We start from the raw sequence: 21,112 nt of genomic DNA, 5'->3' as shown, positions 1-21,112 counted from the left end.
CCTTTTTTTGTTTTCCCTGTCTATTTGTACTTGTCATAGTTCTTAGCGGCATATAAGTTGAAAAGCTATGTAAATATTTCAGAAACTGCTAGCTGGAAAGGGTGGTAACATATGAAAATGTGGCTTCCTGATCTCCTGAGTTGTTGTACTGGTAGTTTTATCTTATGGAAGCTATAAGTGTGAAGATATTTAACTCTGTTAAGATACAAAACAGTTAAAATTAAACTCTTCCCATGTGTTTATAAGGAAAATTAAACAGAACAGGAGAAGCTCTGAATGCAAGAAGACTTGAGGCATATGTTTGCTTTAGACATGAAATGTCACATGAGTTTGGGTTTAGTGTGCTTAGTTAATGAATATGTGGGTTTTCTATTTCTTTTTTGTTGTTAAGCAGTGCTGCCTTTAATGGTAAAGTAATGAATTATTACTCCTGTAATAATTTTGAAGGCTGAGTGTTTATTAGAAACTCTGGTCTCTAATTGACTTAATTTAGGGAGAATTATAATTTGAGGGATTATCTTTATTTGATATTTGACTGGTAAGATTTAGAGGGATGCAGTAAATATGTACAAAATTTACTGGATACAAATTTGCATTTTATCTGGTTCAATTCAAAATACTTAGTTGGACTGCTTCAGGGATTGTTTTGTATAGATCATTAGTCAGCAAACTGATTGACAATACATCCACTCTTGTGAATTAACAGTAAATAATGGAGTTCTGGTCCACCAGGAGCCAGAATCCTTGTAAAGGGAGATGTTTCCCTAAAGCTTACATTGTTACAAATCAATTTAAACCGTGTTTTTAATAATTGTGCAAGAAAACTGTGTTCTGCTGTAATAGTATTAGTCTTGTAAGCAGTTTAGTTTGAGAGAAGCAAAATGCTGTGTCAGCATAATTTTGTTTTCTATATCGAAAATAATTAGCTTTATTGGGAAATGAAGCCCCGCGACTTAGTCCTGATATTCATGTTTCCAGGAGTGCACTACATGTGCTCTTTTTATTAATGTTTGTTACAATTAAAACTGCAAGACATCTAACGTGTGAGTGAATTATGTTAGCGGCAGAACAGATGACTACACAAAGAAATGGTATGAGTTCCGTTTTTTTTTTTTTACTTAAGCAGAAATTATAGAACCTCTAATGCATACCCTCAATATGTAAGGTAAGAGAACAGGTCTGTAATGTGTTCTTTCTGTACTCATCTGAGGCTCTATCTTTTAGCTGATTGTTTGTCTGTCTTCAGTTCTAGGCAAAAAGAATTTTTGGTTAAGAACAGAGGCTGCCTGGCATGGTTGATTTCAGGAAGGTTTCACTGTATTTAATGAGAAATCGCACCTGTGGAATCTGACACCTAAATGTGAAGTTTAAACAATCTTTTGAATACTTTCAAATGCTAATTTTAATTTCTCAGCTCTTCATAAAAGAGAAACAAGAAAAGCTTGTGAAACCAAGAAAATTCTTTTTAAGCATGGTGTATCTTTCAGTATGTTTTTATAGGCTTTCGTTTGAGATGTAATAATTTTAAAGCTCTTTGTGAAACAAGAATGAATGACCACAAAAAAGAAAAGAAAGTAGCATTTGCGATAACTGCCTTGGAAGTAATGATACATCTGCAGGCTTTTTTTTCCTCTCAAACTTCAAACAATTTTCTTCAGTTCTCAAATAAAGGAAGTGTTATTTCAGTTTAATGAATTATGGTAATACTTATGGGGTTGGAACTAGTTGATCCTTAAGGTCCCTTCCGATCCAAACCATTCGTTACTTTAGTATTAAACTCGCTTTGGGGAAAAATCATTCTTGCTTGTTTGGAGAAATGTAACTACTAATTACAAGTATAATTTGATAAAAATATCTCTGAGGAGAAGGAAGTACTTCAGCAGGTAGCATGAAAAGCTTTTCAGTTGCCTATAGATGCCTTATAGGGGAAGGGCTGTGACAAGGGAAAATCTTGTGCTGGTAACAGCTGATAAGTATTCATAAAACCCTTTATATCCCTCCTCCCACTGTTTCTGGTTTTGTATTGATCTTCTATGAAATCAGGCATATAAATACACTTTTCTGCCTATTGTTTGTGCTGTGGTTTTGCTTGTTCCTCAAACTTCAGTTCATAGAATCACAGAATGGTTTGGGCTGGAAGGGACCTTAAAGACCACCCAGCTCCAACCCCCATGCCATGGATAGGGACACCTCCCACTAGACCAGGTTGCTCTGGTGTTGTTAGTTGATTTTCGTCCATAATATCTATTTCATAACCAGACCACTTCTTTGGGATGGGTACATCGGTGCTGTCCTAATTTTGATCAGCATTGTGGATGCCTGAATGTGGTAGGGAAGCAATAAAGCAGGGTATGTAGCTATACTGTCCTCCGCTCCTTTGTCAGAATTGTTAATGTTCTTTGGTCAGAACTGATGGAAAATGTTACTACTGTTCTTGCTATAATAGTGTTATGGCTGTTTTTATCGTGGATAAAGAGGATTTTCAAGTGGGTGGTTTTTTCTTCTTGCCTTTTGTGGTGGAAAAATAAAGGCTCTCTGCTTTGAAACATTAAGACTAGGCCTAGCGATGACTCGGGATCAAACATGAAATTTCCTCTGTTTTTAGAGGGAGAGCTGTATTTTTTGCATGGTTCAAAGAATTAATGTCTATAACTTCAGCATATAATAGTTCTGATAAAGGAAGGAAAGTTTTTAGGTTCAGCACAGCTGCTTTTCATCAGATGTGGAGAGACAAGCAACTATACCCTGAAGTTTTCACAGGCGTCCTTTATATCTGGTGAAGACTAGATTTGGTATTTCAGATACATGAGTGGAGGAAATAAACAGTAAAAACTCATGACCACTTTTAAGGCTTCTTTATGTATTATAAAATATAATGAAGTCATTATTTTACTGCAAATATTATGGAAAAAGAATGTAATGCTTACTCATACTGTAGGGCTTACCAAAATTTAAATGGCCATATTGAACTGTTCTTATTAAAGGAGAAAAATCCTATAAACATTCAGAATATGCAATATTTAGTCTTTTAATTTGTGATCTTTTTTTCTCACCTTAGTGACAGAATAAGGCCTGTGTTTTCTTTCATTTCTTTCTCAATCTTGCATTTAAAACAGGCCTCTGTTTTTTAGGGGCAGAAATCATGTTTTTCTAGGTTATCACGTTCCTGTTTAGAACTGTTTTTCCAAGGAGTGATACTGTCATACATTATCAATATCTTTTTTGTTTTGCATAACCTGGTCAGGTTTGATATGCATGTTTATCCTCTTTGTAGGAAACTGGTAGTACTGATGCTGTTCTTAATACAAGATACGCGTGCATTGGTAGCAGAACAAATCTGTCATCGTAACTGGTCACTTGAAACTTAAATTAGGCAATATGTACTTAGAAAATCTTCAGGAATTTAACAAGAGAATGAATGAACAAGCCATCAGTTTTTAAATCACAAAGCCATCTTTTTTTCTTCTTCCCTTTATCTCTACCAAAACAGGAATATCTGTCCTTATGTTTGCAGAAATTTGTTTAACTGAAGAAAGATGAAACAACTCTGAGCTTTTAAAACGTGTGTATTAGTTAAGAGGATTTTTGAAAAAGTCATTACGTTCCTGGGCTGGTCATTAACACTTTCGTGGTGTGCATCTTTTTTTCTTAGAATTATGGTCAATACCTAGTTATTCTGGAGTTAAGGGTGCGTGACATACCCCAAATGGTGAAGGTGTTCATATTATGCAACCTGATAAAGCTGGGTTAAATATGTTCACAGAGCTCTGCACAAAATCTGCCCAAGTCTGTGTTGGTGCTGAGCTAGGGCTAATAAATCTGACTGGATTCAGACAGGTTGGACTGGCAGAATGAATCCAAGGCTTTCCCTGGGATTTTTGGGAGGAGGTGGTGTGTTTTTGCTTTTTCTGATAGTGGCTTGTCACAGACTTCAGTGTTAGTTCTGTAGTGTTTACTGGCTTGTTACCCTTTCAGCAGAAATGACTAACCCAACGATGCACGCAGATAAGGGTGCAGTATTGTGATTCTAACACACCCAAAACACCCATGAAAATGCTATTTTACTTGCCAGTGATGTAGAACTTTTTTTTAAAATGCCTCCTGCTTTCTTTGTAGCATCCCCCCCCTTAAAAGGATGCCATTTCCTGAGGTATGCTGAAGGACACACAAGGTATATCTAAATGTCTGAGCAGACCATCTCTAAAAAGCAGACTTCATTTTGGAAAATAATTGTCTTTAGTTGTTGAGGGTTTTTTGCTTTACAGTGTGAAATCATTCAAGTTACTTTCTGCCAGTAAAGTCATGGCTTTTTGTGACAGACACATTAATAAAAGGTTCACTAACAAGAAAAGCTGTATTTCAGGAAAAAAATACCGTAGGGGAAAACGAAGCAGTTTAGAGAGCTATACAGAGATACGCCACTCCATTTTCTTGTATATAATACCTTCTTTGCCCCTGAGTACCCTGTGTAAAGTATGCAGGCTGTCTGGATTTGGAGCAGAGGGCTAGAGATAGGTAAAATTGTCAGGATTCGTTTTCCATTTGACTAACCCAGGGAAGTCTAATAAGCCCTGCTGCTCGGTTTTTACCACAGTCTATGAGATGTGTTTCAAAAATGGGTAACAGTTTTTTTGTTTAATAATCATCAGTGCTTTCTTTTTAGCTTAAGTCACGATACCTACTGAGATCTCCTGCTTTTAGGCTGCACAGAAGGCTTAATTTAAGTAGAAAGTGTGCTTTTTCACACCTGAATAATGGAAAGAAAGTAGTCCCTCTTGGTTTTCTTCCCCTGAACTTTTTCCAGATAAATCGATGACCTAGAAATGAAGGGAGGTAGTGTTGAGGAAACAGTGCACTTAAAGTGAAACTTTTCTTAGGGAGGATGTTTAATAAGTGAAAAGAATGGTGGTAAGGTGTGGTTCCTTTGTGGAAAATAAAAGAAAAGGGGGAGGAAATGCCTTTTGGGGTCTGATAGATAACCTGAAGTATGAAATGCTGCTTTGTCATACAGCTTTCAGAAGTTAACCTGCAAAACTTAAGCAATGTGCTTTGAATCTTTGACTTTAGAACACTACTTTGCTTTGAAAACTCATGAAAAAATACAGCATGAGAGTACATGCATTAATTACACTGATCTCAGACCTAACTGTGTAATATTAGGGTAGAGATCCCCCCCCTTTTTTTCCTTGGATTTAATCCATATCTCGGTTTATAATGTGGCTTATAAATTTGCTATTTTTGTAACTAGAATTTACAGTTAACAGTGCATGGGGAAGTTTCTCCTGATTGTTCTGTGCTTGTAAACACTGGTGCTGTACTGCATGTAGGCTAGGTGGGGTGAATTAGTTTAATTAACGTACGTGATAACGTACAGACCCAGGTAGCCAAACCCGAATCTCATACTCCACAAATCTTGTACTCCACTGTACTTTACTATTACTGCTCCTTACTTTCAAATTTTACAATCTTTACTACTTTTCTGTGATGTTATATAGTAAAGTGCCAACTGAATGAGAATTTGGAGGATGCATAAGATTTCTGGGCAACTCATCCTATGGAGAAGCTTTCTCGAGTCATGACTGTTGTGCAGTTGTACAGCAAAATTATGACTACTGTAGATGTGTAAATTCATGTTCAGTGTTGTTACTTTACTTCTCTGATGTGAAGAATATTTTCACATTTCTGTAGCTAGCTTTCGTCACATTAAGCAGAGCAGTTAGTAACTTCCTCTCTCTCCGTATCTGATAGTTACTCTTGTCTGAAGACAGCCTGAAAAGACAAGTAAGCTTGTTTGCCCTCTTCAGTGGTGGATTGACATTATATGCCACGATCTGTCAAAATATGCAAGTAACCTAAAAGTCTAAAAGCAAGCGTATTTTTTAAACTGGATGGTGGCAATGTGTAAAATGGAAAACAAGAAAAACATCTTAAGTTTTAGGGATGCCATGCCAGTATTCCAAATTGTGTTCCTTTAGGGCCAGCGCTAAACTGTAGTTGTCAAGAAGAGTTTAATGTGTGTCTGGGTCTTCCTGAAGTCCTTGATGGTCTTGATTATCTGTTTTTATTGTATGAGTAAAAACAGTGAGTTTAGATGGCCAAAAATCATTTAATGAGAGGTCTTTAAATATCTGAGAAATTAGAATAACCAGCTGTACGTAATGTTTTTAGATAGTGCAGATGGTTTTGAAGCATTTAAAATATCAAAAAAGCTGCTTCATGGTTGAGGAATACTGCACAAAATTTAACTTTTTATAAAATTGGTTAAAATTGCTCATCAGTCAGCAGAATTACATATGTATGTGGAGTCTAGGCCTTTCTGGAAACCATACAGAAATTGAATTGATGCTACATTTTGAGAAGGCTCCTTTCTAGCTGTAGCAGTTAAACACAGTGTCTTTAAGAGCGCAAATCAGTAGAAAATACACTTAATCTGTAGCATGGTGTTGCAGAAATGAAGATTAAACAGTGAGCTGCTTTAGCCATCGTCCCCCTGCAGAATATAGCCAGAAGGTGAAGTAATTATTCCCCTTGGCTCAGCACTAGCAAAGATGCAGTGGGAATGCTGTGTCCACCTTGGGATCCATGGAGAAAAGAAATGCTGGCAAACAGAAGAGAGTCCAGAGATGCTGCTAGGGTGACTAGGGGCTGGAGAGTATTATATTAGATGAGACTCTGTTGTTTAGCCTGAAGAGGGGGCTGAAGATGGATCTAATAGCAGCTTTCCACTACCTAAAGGAAGGAATTTTAGAGGAGATGGAGTCTGACTCCTCTTAGACATGCCTCCATTGGCAGTGGAGTTGGACAAGTAGAAGAGAAGGTTTTGAGTTGCGACAGGAAAAATTCTGATGGGACGTAAGCAGGGGGAGTGAAAGTGGTAAAAATGTGAACCCATTGGCCAGAGAGCTTTCTAACCTTGGAGACAGTCAAAACTTGCCTGTATAAGGCCTTGAGCAAACTCACTCAACTTTGTTTAGGCAGCTTTATTTTAGACAGGAGCTTGTATTCCAAAGCTCAGTCTCCAAAAGCACTTCCAATCTAATTTTTCCTATGATTCCTATGATGTCCATCAGTTGGAATCTTTGTTAATATTATGGTTGGTTCTGCCCAAGTGCATCTAGCTGCACATCATTTCTGTGGTTCATATGGTTATTCCACAGTGGTGAACCACTGAGAATAGACAAGTGCTGGTTTTTGGTTTTTTTTTTTTGGACTCAAGAATTGGACACTTTTATGTAAGCTGTAAATTGGTATTGTTTGCATGGAATTAGAGCTACAGCTCAATTCTGAGCATTTTTTAAATTATACAACTAGGTGGCTTTAATAAGCAGCCCTGAATAGCACAGAAAAAATCATGCATATATGCTAACCTGAGGACTGCACCTACCTGTTCAATTTTTTGACTTTTTAAAAATGATATTGGAATAAAAAAGCCCAGAATTACTATTTCCTTTTTGAATTTAAAGAATAATTTTTCCCTCATTTCTGCATTTAATTCTTTTTGTTAGTTAAATAAACCTTCTCCACAACCTTTTTGAAAAATATCCAGTTCTGGAGTCAGTATCCTGATAACAGTTGCATTAGTATTGAATACAGACACAAATTAATTCCTAATTATTAATATTTTTTCTTCTGATAAATCTCAAAGGTTTGTTCTTTTGACTAATTTTCTGCAGTAGGAACTCGATTTTGACTGGCCATATACTATGACCACTGATTTATTGGAAGTTACTCTAGATATAATTTGTTGTTCTGTGTTAATTACCCACGTTCAAGTTGTCATTTGAAGCATGACAGTACTTGAGTTTAAGGAATGACTCTAAAATATTAACATTAATGAAGACTTTTCTCTGATTGTCTAAAGAACCTTGCACCCATGTCTCAGCCTGAGAAAGAAGCCCATCCTTGGAAATTTCAGTCTGGACTAGTCCTTACTTAAAGTTGCTTAATATTAACAGATTTAGCAGCTACTGTCTGTTAACAACAACAAAAGTATTTTAAGCTATGACTGGAGTTACAGACAGCTTTTTAATGCAACTGTTACATATTTAGATTAATTTCAATGACTTTTAAAGTATCTCCCATTTTGCTTAATGAAGGAAACTGCAAGTCTCAAAGTATTTTCCTGTAACTGTCTTAAACTATTTTAAAGAGAACTTTTAAAGGCATGAACAATTTCAGTGATAGATTTCTGAACACTAAATGTATATGTAGCTTGCTCTATTTGTAAATTTTTGAGTTCTATTTAAATTGTTACTAAGTGAATTTGTGTCCTGAGACTGTTGTTACGGATGACATTGTTCTTTCAGTTTTGTCACCTCTTATTTCTATATATGTAAATACATATTTTCAAAGCTTTTTGTAGATTCTGTACATTTCATTAGTACTGAAGACTAATATCTGGTGTTTAGATGTGTACTGACTGCTTTTCAAATAAATTAATATTTATAAATATCGGTGACAGCTGAGATTTTTCAACTGGATCTCTTTTCCATTATTTGGTTATTAACTTTCTGATTTTTCACATAAAACTCCAAGAGAAGTTTTTGTATATAACTTTAGGCAAAGGTATATAAAGCTCTTGTTTAAGAAATATGATTAGAGTCATCTAAAGCTTTTCGACTATCGCTAGTGCCATATTTCTGTTCAGATTTGATTGCCTTTAATTTAAATATTGTTTTTCAGATATGAACATCTGCCTTTTGGGAGTACTGTGTTTTTTGTTTTTTTTTTTGCTAATACGGAAACTCTGTAACATATTGGTCAAGCACTTTCTTGAAAACAGATCATGGAAAGCAAAAGTAATCAGACTTGACTATTGTGGGAGTGTAGATATCACATAGACTGCGCAACCTTTTCAGAAGGGAGGGAGATGAGTGTGCCAAGTGCTTTTGCTGATAGATACAGAACTCTTCCTTGTTCACGGACTTGAAAAATCAGTTTGGTTTTGATTGTTAAACTTCCGGCCAGTAACTTTCTGTCTTTAAGTCTTTCTTATCGCTTTAGTAGCGTTAAAAGCTTCCTTAAGTCTCTTTCCTGTAAATAGGAGGTACTGACACAAAAAAAATGGGAGAATGAATCCTTTCACTCATACTTTCAAGAGGATTTTGGAGGAGGTTTTTTAGTGTTTTTTTTTTGTTGTTGTTTGTTTGCTTTTAAGCTTTGAATCTTAAGTTTTCTGCCTAAGCATCTAATTTGGATTTTGAATCTTTAGAATTCTGGCATTTAGCTGATGAGCCTGATGCTAATAAAAGCTCTTGCTAGATACTATGTATCTGTATGCAAACTGGATAGCCTTTTCCTGATTTTTTTTTTAATTTTGTGATAATTTCTTACACCAACTCACCAACTCAGCTTCTGCATTAAAAATACTGCATATATAGAAGGATGTTTGGAGGACAGCAGTAGATGGTTATGAGGATAAATTATCTTGGATGTCTTCAGATAGTGCTATGCCCACAATGGAGAGATGTCTTAAGATGTCTGGCTCCATTGTATGTAGCTAACTTACTAAGGTTTTTCATTGTCCTGGATATCAGGTGCATTGGCAAAGCATACTTGATTATAAAACGCAACAAGTTCATCATTCAACTGCTATAGACTTGTTCCTCTTACATTTAGAAACTATAGAAGCTATTAGAAATTCAAACATTTTGATAAAATGAGCTTGTCTTGACCACTGCCCAAGTGTTCAGAGAAGAATATGATAATTGTAAATAGATAAATTGACTGCCTTAAATAAGATTATCAGCAACTGGCTGGGGGAATAGAGGGAGGAGGAAGTATTTGTGGATTCTGACACTTAACGCTTTTATGTTAAAGAAAGTAGGCAAAATATTAAATATTACATAACTTTCTGAATTATATGCAGACATTGTAGGAAAAAATACCAATGCATTAAATGCTAATGCAGGTTTGAAAGAGTAGACTGAAGAGGGAGAAGCTGAATCTTTGTTAAATAACAGAATCACAGAATGGTTGAAATTAGAAGGGACCTCTGGAGATCATCAGGTCCAACCCCCCTGCCCAGCAGGGCCACCTTGAGCACGTTGTGCAGGATAGCATCCGGCCAGGTTTTGAATATCTCCAGGGAAGGGGACTTCACAGACTCCCTCGGCAGCCTGTTCCAGTGCTCTTTTGCACAGCAAAGAAGTGTTTTCTCGTATTCAGCTGGAACTTCCTGGGTTTCAGTTTGTTGCCTCTTGTTCTGTTGCTGGGCAGATCTGAAAAAGAGTCTGGCCTCATCCTCTTGACATCCTTCCTTCAGATACTTTTACACATTGATAAGATCCCCTCTGTCTTCTCTTCTCTGAGCTAAACAGGCCCAACAGAGCTCTCAGTCTCTCCTTGTCTGTAGCTGCAGTGTTATTTTTTTTCCTCAAACTTGAATTGAGAAAGGATAGAGAACGTTTCTGGGATGATCTATTTAAATAGTGATGGCTGAAAACTGGTTCTTTTTGAAGAAAATCAGTAAGTAAAAAGTGAGAACCCCCATATTTATATACTGAACTTGAAGCACTATGATGCCTTTTAGGACTTTCTAACACCCCTATCTTCAGGTAGTTTCTTGTATTTATGCATCATCTCCTCTATGGTTTCCTCTGAGGTGAAGAGGCTGGAATGAAGAAGAGAAGTAGGCTGACTGTGTATGGCCTAAGGTCAATTTTTTGTCCTTTAAAGATGTGCTTGTTTGCAATATATACTACAAGGGACAATATTCTTAAGTTTTTACCATAATCCTGTTGCTTGCTCAGAATTTCTTGTTCTTCTGATCTTTAAGCTATGTTGATCATCTCTGTTGAATTTTGAAGATAAGCTGTTTATTCAACTTGACTAGTTACTGTGACATGAGTGTTGAACAAGTAAGTTAACATCTATTTTTGTTGAGGTAGGACTTCAAGTATTTAGTTTCGTTATTTAAGAGTCTGCTGAAGCTCGATAGCTTAAGTAGATCTCAATTGTTTTGTATATCAGCAAACGTATTTTTATGAACTGTATTTGTAAAGTATTGTCAGTAGTGGTAATTGTGGTGTAAATTGATTAATGCCTACCCTTGGATGTCTGTCCACACAATCTCTACTGACAGCTGTAAGCCACTCTCTGAGCACTGTCTCCAGCTCTGAGGGAAGTGTGCTAGATCTTACCTTCATACTGACAGAGCTCATGAGGAGAATACAGTTGTTTTTTGTGATAAACGCTTAATGAGTAAACGTCTGTCTCTGCATCCGGGGTTCCCAAATGCAGGTTTGCTTGGGTACGGCCAGCTCCAGGGCCATAGTTGTCACTGCCCCTGGCTGAGATCTGCAGCTGGTGAGCCCGAGGGTAGCACCCTGCATCCAGGCAGCTCCGTGTCCGGTGGGTGCCATGCAGTGGTGCTGTTCAGGTAAATACTTGTCCAGAGGTGCTTGCTGCTAATCAGGAAAAAAGGGTGTGGAAATACTTCGAGATAAACGTCAGGAAATGCTGCTGCAGAATACCTGGCAGAAGTTTGTTTACAGTTTTTGTGAAATTCCTGCTTTGTGTCATATTTGGTCAGGAAAAACAGCATCTTACAAGCTGCACTAAGTGTTAACCATGTCCTTTAGCACACTGACAGGCATCTGTGCTCTATGCTCAAGTGAAGCAAATCTGATTCTTTTTAATTTTCGGCAGTTGCATTATTATCTTTGTTCAGTGAACAGATTTCTCAACTTGACCTTGCTTCACAGTGACTGAATTCTGTAACAGTTACACCTCAGTTGTTCTGAGACTCACCTGAACATTGCTTTGAGGAGAGAGAATTGGAGACTGTGTGACTTCCTTCAACCATCCACTGTATTTTGTCTTGAAAGTCTATTTGTCATAGCTCTTCATGCTTCTTTGTCATTTTTTCTGTTGGTTGTTTTCTTGATTTGAATAATTGATTTGCTTCTGTAAAAGCATTTACTACTTTGGCCCTGTGTTGTCCTTAATAAATTTTAAGCACAATATCTATTCAGTTCTTGTATTGCCTGAACAGGATGAAATTGTGTGTTGTCTTGGGCTGTTTTACCAAACCTAGTTACTTGAATAACACAAAACTGTTTTTCAAACAAACTTTTATTTTCAGACTATGTCATGAAACTGGCAGTATACTTTCTGATTAGATCATACATCACTGCAGATTATTTTAAGATTTACACATCAAAATATAAACTCTCCAAGAACTTTTTCTGCTGCTTTCTAGTTCGTCTATGCTTTGCACCTATTATTCACCTAGAGTTAGGAATAGTTAGATGTTGTAGATGTTTTTAACAAGCTGTGAGGCAACGTGGACCAGTAGTAGCAGAGAGTGTACAAGAATGCACTGTTAATTGAGGTAATGCAATCCATAATTTACGGCCTGTTAATTCTTTAGCAGGGGGAGATGCGTTATGACTTCAAGTTGCTTTCTCTTTCAGTTCAGTAAGTCACCATATCACTGTTTTCGTAGGAGAACGCAGATGGCTTACTTCTGCCTTGAGGCTAAATAGGGAAGAGAAATGTGGGGAAAAGAAATTCATACAGGCTAAATTCTTGTAAGAAGTTTGCATTTGCATGTTGTTCTAATCATGCCTCACTTACCTCTTCTAGCTGAAGAATTATATATGTTATTAATAGTAACAAAGTCTGCTTTTACCTTCACAGATAAATTTGAGCAGTTTTGGGCTATAAATCGAAAACTCATGGAGTATCCTCCAGAAGATAATGGATTTCGATACATCCCATTTAGAATTTATCAGGTAGGACACAATGAAATAAAACCAATTTTACCAAACTGTTTTACTAAGGTGTCAAATATCATTATCTTGGCTTTTCAGAATTATACAATCCCTTTTCTAACATATGGTAAAAGTTTGTATGAATTAGTAAAGACAAGGTGGACTGTATTTATTCTAATAGGTAATTACTATTCATTGTGTCATAAGTGTGTAATACATGAAAATGTGGTAAAGCTGGTTAGAAAATATATAAAAAATGCAAATTCTGTCATTAAAAGCAACTGCTAAATATGGAGACTGCTTTGAATGCAAAATGTGCTTTGAAAAGTCTAACTCAGACGTTTGAAGAACAACACTTTTTCCCTTAACCACTGTGTAGGCTGCTTTTCTTGTTGGCATTACAAGGCAAAAGATATTGGAGTAGGTCTTGCATCTGATTCCTACCTTTGTCTTCTAACTGTATTCTTTAAAATATCAAACTAGCTTTGAATATTTTTTCCAATTTAATACACCAGTGCTGTTCTTCTTAGTAGTCTGTTTGGAGGCACATTCCTTGGAAACCTTAAAATGTTTTGATGTCCCTTTAGTTTTTATAGCATTATGGTCACGATGCGTTTTAGAACTAAGCATGTTTAGAAGCATGTGCAGAATATCAATTGAACAATTCTTCTCTGATCTGTCTTTGAAACATTTTCATCTATTTACACTTAAGTTTTGCAACTGTCACCATAAAAAAGTCTCCTATTCATAGCATTAAGTGTTGTGATACTGCTTTATAACAGGTTTAATGACTCATTAAAATATATAAAGCTATACAGTCTTACTGTGGGACTGAAATAATTTTTAATGTTAGATATAAGATATTTACTGTCATAGTGAAACTTTAGATTGAGAACGGAAGTCAGTTATTCTGTCAGAGATCATAGCAGATGGCAAGGTTAGTGCAAGTATCTAAAGATGTATCTGGAAAAGCAGTTCACTCACAGCATTTTGTTTGCTTGACAACTAAGTTGTTTATTCTCTGATAGATTTTTTTTTAAAGTCTGTTTATAAAAAACACATACATGGGCATGCAAAGTGGAATTTTGTTGTTTGAATAAGGTAGGAACTTCTAAGCCGTGGGGGAAATTTTCTGTGATATCACATGATTTCGTACTAATCAAGTTTACTTAAAAAATATTAAAAAACAGTAATATCCGTGCCTTTAGTCAGTAGTACTTATCTTTATTCATGTTGCCTTTTCAATTGGAAACCCTTACTTGCTGTAATTTAAACCCCAAATGCCTAATTAAGAACAGAAGCTCAAACATAGAGATGGTGCTGAGACAACCTTTGAGAAGGTTGGTGTATATTATTTTCAGCATTGCTGTTCTTAACATTTCTAAATATTTTCAGTGATGTTCCCTTTTTTAAAAGGTGGATGCAGGTGTTTCTAGCATTTCTTGTTTGCTTTGTTGCTAGCATTTGTTTGCTTTGTTGCTTTGTGCACTGGTTACTGCTTATCATAGAAGTCGGTGTTCAGAGAAAACTTCAGAAAGCTCTGAGAACAATGAGATTATGACTCCAAACAAGGAGCTAATTTCTATAGTTTTAACATAAATTTACAGTACTTAGTGAAAGACTTGCATGTGTGGAAATAACTGAATCAAAAGTACTCTTAAGATGTGTTTAACCCTTACCTCGACAGCATTTACATTCTTTTAATGGTGGCAAAAATCAGCTTTTCATTCTAATTGGTTGCTTGCATATTCGTATATAAATACCCAAAGATCGGGTTAGCCTGGGTTTGTAATAATTAGGCTTTCATTCCTTATGTATTTTCACATAACATTTCTGTAGATAAATAAACCTATGCACGTGGGTGGCAGGAATTTAGTAGTCGTTGCCTTCAATGGGGAGAGTTCCTCCTCTTATTCTCCACACCTTCTATTATCCCCAAAATATTAGAAGAAAAATCTGTGAAAGGAACTGCCTGCATTGTGTTTCTTGGCTGTATGAGGCAGATGAGTTTGTTTTCCTTCAAAGAAATGTGCTTAGATAATGGTATCTAAGAAAAACGAGTTTTTGCAGCAGTTAAAAAAGACATGCTGAAAACGCATGCAATAAAATGATCTGACATGCTTTTCAGTGAAGGCCTGATATTTTCAAAGCTCTTTCATTTGTAAAGCTTGTGTATTAAAATACATTTCTAAAGAATAATATGAATCATACCTCGTGTGGTATCCAAATCTGATGGTATGTGGGGGAGAAAGAGGTGGCAAAAATATGAACATAATACTTGAGTAAGTCAGAACTAAACTAACCACAGGTAATTTTAAGCCTATGTCCAGCACCTCTTTTTTTTTTTTTAAGAGCAGAAGCTAAGATTGGACTGGAATCCTTGCATCTACCGTAAAAGATGAAGAAAAAGACAGTGTCACCAATGATCAGTTCAAATGCAATTTTAACTTAGCTATGAGATTTTGGAGATTTTACCACCAGCTATCGTAGTCTAAAGGAACTTGCACCAGATGAAGCTTTGACATAGCTGGAAATTTTTTCTACCAGAGATGGCTTAAAAATAGTCATTTTTTGGTGACACTCTTACTTAAAGGTGTTTTAAAAAAAAAAGAGTGCCCCACATCATCGCTTCCGAGGTATAAGCTGCTGTCTTCAAATGAGTTTGCACAAAAGCTCTTCTCTGATAGTGCTATTGAATAAAGTGCCTTTTCTACTTGTTCTTTACTATTATTTCTCTCTTTTATTATACGTTATTCTTTTATAATATTTTCTCTTTTAATGTTTTCTGTATATTATGCATTTGAGTGCTGCTTTTCTTCTACAGTATTATAGGTAGTTTGACCTGAGGAGTTCTTCCCCGTGTTTAAGACTGGTTGGTTTTGCACTTTGTAATTGGACAACCGATGTGCTGGTAGGTGGCAGGAAGTTTTCATTGCCCTGCAGTTGGACCTCTGACTCCAGGCACTGGAGCATATTAGTCAGACACTGGAGAGGAGTCTCTACGTGCTGGTGGAGACTACTCTGGTAAACCACGGTGTGCTATCTAATGCTGCAGATGGGAGTGCTCTCGGTCTCGCTTGTTGTTGTGTGCCTGGTTTGTACTCATCCCTGAGTTGTGATCTCTCTGTCACGGCAGCCTGCCCGCGCTCTCCCTGAGTCGTGCTCACCCACTTGTTCCTGGTTGCTCTCTCCCTGTCACTTCTTGTCAATCTCTCTCCCTCTGGAGTCTGTCCTTCAAGTATATAGGATGTAAAGTTGAAATAGCATTTCATTCTTGAGAGTAAAATCACAGAAGTATGGAAGAAAATGAAATAACTATGACAAGTTCTTCTGAGCTTTTCTAAACTGTCACTTGGCTTAAGGCAGGCTAGTTACTGGCTGCTCGCCAGCCCAAGAGGAAATCTGGGATTGCCTGATTGTTCCTTTATTTGGGTACTGGAACATGGTATGATATTGAAATGACCTTTGCCTCTGTTTTCTAAGGATTTTGGTTAGGTTATTCTTTTTATTACCTAATTGAGCGGTAGGCTTAAACTTTGAACAGATTTTTCCTATCTTAAGTCCCGTAAGGTGTTGTGATTAAACTTTGCAGTGATGAATTGTTATGATATAAGTGCTTTAGTAATGTGCCTGACATTCACCATACTTAGTAATACACTGGTTAAATCAAACACTTTGCTCTTTGTGTCAAAATTGCAGCTCTGAGATGTCTAAATAGATTTAAATGTCTACCATGTCCTCTAAAAATAGCAAGATGTGAGGGGGGAATTAAATACTTAAAGACCTTATTAATATCTGGCTCTATAAATGAATTGGAAGCCCAAGCACAGCCCTTTCCAAACAAGGAAAAACTTTTTATTCCTATTTCCACATAAATTGCATAGCTCAAATGATCAGTTCAAAGCCATTAATTATACAAATCAGTATCACAGTTTGGCTTATGTAATGACAAGCACTCAAAAAATGATCAAAACCAGTATTTTGGAAGAATATTGGACCCACCTCTAAAGTTTTCAAGTGAAGTAATAATGAATCTGTCCTTCTATACTAATTATTTAATCTTTTTCTTCCTTTTGAGTGAAAAACCTCATTGCATTTCAAGGTTGAATTTCTCTGACTTCAACACCAGTTTCTAGATTTTGCTTTGCCTTCCAGCACTTTAAAGCCTTTCTAACCTCTATGTTCACTAACTTAGGAGCAATTCGAGTAGCTTCAGTTGCCTTTGATAAAGTGAATCAGTGGAGCTCTATAAGCCTGTCATCATGAAGCTTGCTTACCAGTGCTGAAGTTTTAGTCTTTTTAAACACTAGCTAATATTTTGATAATCCTCAAGATTGGTGTTGAAGTTAGGGCAAAATAGGGGCCGTAAGTGAAGTTTGTTTCTGCAGGACTTTAGATCAAAAAATACTTCAAGTGTTGGTAGGATAAAGTTAGTTGCTACTTGAAACTGCAAATCTGAAAAAAAAATTGTGACAGAAGGTGAAATCGCAATGTCTAGTCGAGCAGAAGAACTAGAAAGTGTAACTGCTGTCAACCTGAAGAGGGCAACACAACACAGCAGGTTTCAGCATCTTGTTGGCGAATACAAAAGTCTCTTGATTAGACTTCTGTGTAATACCTTACTGAGCTTTATATCTTAAAAGTAATCTTTTTGTAAAGAATCTGCTGAAAATAGATCGATCTATTTCTTCAAAAAATTTCTTTTACAAAGATGAAGTTTGAGTAAGCACGAAAATAACGTGAAACGATGGTTTATTTGTGTAACAAGACTGCTTGACAAAATTTCTGTGCTGAAAAGAAACAACACTGGTTCATCAACAGCTGAGTACACGGAGAGACTTATTTTAATAGCTGATGGTTCAGCACTGAAGAAACAATATCATATTTTCACCAGTTTTAAATTTCTTCAAAAGTCAAAGCTCTGTGAATGAGAAAGTTTTAAAGCTTTGATGGATCAGCCTTGTGTCTTTAAGAATCTGTGCAACATGGGGGCTGTCAATCAGAGTAAAAGAAAAATTTTGAGATTACAAACTGCATTTGTTTTCAGATATGTGCATAAAGTTTACGTAAATGTGCCTGAGTTGTCTGTAAAACTGTCAGTCTGATTACTTCAGAGCTATTGTAGAAGTTGTGTAGAACATAAGGAGGGAGATGCAGAAGAGAGGAGGCTGTAAAATCTCGATCTGGGCAGTTGCCCTGAGCCATGGCTCAACTGTTACCAAGCTGGATAGTTTTAAGCTAGCTCAGGCTTGTCAGGAGGAGCTACAGTAATACTTCTGAGTTGAATGTAGATTTAGTTTGTATACGAAGAATAAAGAAGCTTTGCTTGTGTGAAAAATAGCTTTTTGGGGTTCTGAATTAGATAAGTAATTTAAAAAATATTTAGGAATTAGGAATATATTCTTCATATTGGGGAAAAATGGACGGTATTTAAATCTCTTATCAGATACTCTATATTCTTAGGTTTTAGAGGAATCTAGAGATGTTGGAAATAAATAGCATCCCAACAGTAAATAAATTTAATTTGTTTAACTAATTATATAGATGTTTTTGTTAGTGGAATATAAATAAAATAACATTTTGAGTTGTAATGCAATAATTAACACTTTTGGTAGGGGAAAAAATGTGTATTTCTGATTTGAAAATGCCTTAATCTTTCCAAAATGTCTTATGCACTTCCTAATCTTAAATCGGTAGGTTACTTTTTTAACAAAGTGGTTTTGCATAAAACTCAATTTGTCATCTTTTCTCAGAGTTGGTTTATGATAATGAACTCATAAATAAAGAAGTTCATGTAAATGTTCGTGCTACTAATTTAAACTATGAGGTTTGAATTGTTGTGGCTCTATTTCCCTAAACTGTTTTATTAAAATAGTGCTTGTATATTTATGTATCATCCTAAATTTGTAATGAAAGTTAAACGATGCATGCAGTTAAAATAAAAAAAAGAAGTTGCACTTCACCTTAACTTTGAGTAATAATTCTTGAAAATAGAATATATTGAGAGGTTGCTATGAAGACAATAAGTGAAGCAGTAATGCAGTTGAATTAGGTCTGTTTAGAGTTACTATTGTATTAGCATTTAAATGCAATGCTTTTTAGTATATTACTGCTTTTTAATGATCATTAATTCTGATCATTTTACTTCTGTTTCACTTTTGTCAACACAAACTGATTTGCCATTTTCACTATATACTTAAAATTATGTGATCATGTTCTTATTTTATAACAAGAAGAAATTTTATCTCCTGAAATTTGCAATCTGTAGCCACATTCCTTTACGATTGTCACTTGTACTATGAAGTAATACCAGGGGAAAAAAAATCTGATGAACTGCTTTGCGTTCAGAAAATGGGAAAAGCATGTATGGTTCAGAGGGCTGAAGAACATAATCTTCAAGGAGTATTATTGTGGCTGTGCAGTGTATGCCGTACCTATTGCTTAGGAATAAAGCTAGGAGCCTAATGATGATGCAGAAAGTTAACTCTGCATTTGTCAATGTCAGTATGCCATCTTTTTTTTTTACCCTTTACTTTAAAGAAAGAAAAAAGTAAAATTTACTTTAAAAAAAAAAGGCAGGATAACTTTTGCACAGAATTAAGATCAGGAAATACAGAAAGTGTTCACTTTAAACTTCAGAAAGCACAGAGATTTCTATTTTTACTTTTCAAAATTCTGGAAGTAAGCTGTACACAGATAAGAGTGGAATGGAACAAACCCATAAAGAACTGGGATATGGCACCATACTCTAGGAATACATTATGAATTAACAAGCAGAAGTGTCTGAGAACTTGCTATGCTTGATGAAGAATTTCTTCTAGTTAATTGTTATTGTGGGAAATTGAGGAGAATTGCAGATTTTAATGCTGTAAGTAGATTGACAGTATTGTGTGAAGTATTGTACTATTCGGTGCTCTTAAGCAAACAATCTAACATTTGCTTTTGTGCATGTGAATCCATTTCCAGAGTTGTTTGCTTCATAGCTAGTCAATACTCAGTTGCTTACTTTATGTGAGGCTTAGCTCTGCATATGTGAAATCACAGTACTGCAACTGTGAAAAGCACTATCATTCAATTTTTGTCACTGATGCTACAGATATTTTGCTAATTGCAAATATGAGCCCTTTTCTGGGCAGGAGATTTAATACTTCAAGGCCATGCTTCCTTGTAGAGGTCTGTCTGCTCAGCACTCAACAAAACCGTATCTTGGAGCTGCTTCTACTGTTTCCTTTCTGTTGCTCTCTGACCTTATTGACTGTCGCCTGCTGGCTATTGTATGTGAAATCACCCTCTTGAGTCTTGACTTTCTCCTTCTAGGAACGGTGCAATTTACTTAAGGTTAAATACTACAAATTCATTTGTTTAGAGAATGTAGAGCTGCACAAACAAACTTTATGGATCGTTTGAAGGACCAAGCTGCAGACAGAATGGTATTCAACCATGATTGTTAGGCATCCTGACATGAATGTGAGTGGCACTTCTTGTAACTTATTGTATGGGGCTGGTAATGGAACTTCTGGTAATACGTATACTCTTGCTAAGAATGACCCACAAGGTGTAACAGGACGTATGCTTTGGATAGTGCTTGTCCTAAAAAAAACCCTATGATTTTTAGGACATTCTGCACCTTGATTTCAGTATCCCAAACTGCATCTCTCTTTCTTAAACCCTTTTTGTAAAGCAGCTGGATGAACATCATTTTTCAAACCTTTGCTCCCTTTTTCTTACAACACGTGCTGCACAGTTTTTGTAGCATTACAGATGTGCTCTTTCCCTGTCAGAAATATTGTAGTGAAGTTGACAATAAAGTGCCCATAAAACACAAAGCAGTTTGGGGTTTTAGACCACTGTGAAGCAAAGCTGCTGTCTCTAGGTAAGAGTATTTTGGACTATAGCATGTGCCCCTTTTAGTTCTAGAAGTTTTCATCCCCCTCTGGCAAGGTTCAATTAGTTGGATATATTTACTCTGCAGATGAGTTTTTCAGGGTTTTTCATCTACTTTGCTACTGATAGGTAGCTCTGAGATCTTGATCATTTCCCTTTGGTGAGAGATATGTTTCCTCTATGGAAGTCTGTGGAATAAATGAGTCTGTTCGTACGGTCTGTGTGAGGAAGGCCTTTTAGAACTTGTTTTTATCTACTATTAAAGTTCCAAGCAGTGCTTTAAACCAAAAAGACTGGACTATACAAGCTCTTACAGCCTGTCCTTTTTATGTTGCTGCCTGTAAGAATAAGACCAGGTTTTAGGCAATCCTAAATGCTTAGGGTTTTCTCAGGTCAGTACACAACATACTGCATTGTCAGAGTCTGGTTTGTAACTGAATGCATCCCAGATTGAATCTTTGCTGCATATTTTGTTTTATTGTGGTCTTTATCTTTTGACATTGATTGGAGAG

The 21,112-nt window shown here is 36.2% G+C and overlaps 1 protein-coding gene across 5 annotated transcripts in view; it reads left to right on the top strand.

The window, feature by feature from the left end:
- ATG5 (autophagy related 5) overlaps nt 1-21,112 on the top strand; it is a 78,809-nt gene that overhangs the window by 19,707 nt on the left and 37,990 nt on the right. For all 5 annotated transcript variants that reach the window (XR_014582013.1, XM_083830159.1, XM_083830161.1 and 2 more), the window contains one exon: nt 12,643-12,737. Coding sequence is in view for 4 of the 5 variants with exons in the window: in XM_083830159.1 (XP_083686285.1) it covers nt 12,643-12,737 (95 nt within the window). In the remaining variant the exon portion in view is untranslated. The remainder of the gene's footprint in view (nt 1-12,642; nt 12,738-21,112) is intronic.

Source organism: Anser anser (assembly GCF_964211835.1).
Source record: "Anser anser genome assembly, chromosome: 3".
Lineage (NCBI taxonomy): Eukaryota > Metazoa > Chordata > Aves > Anseriformes > Anatidae > Anser > Anser anser.
This window is presented reverse-complemented; position numbering and strand designations above follow the sequence as displayed.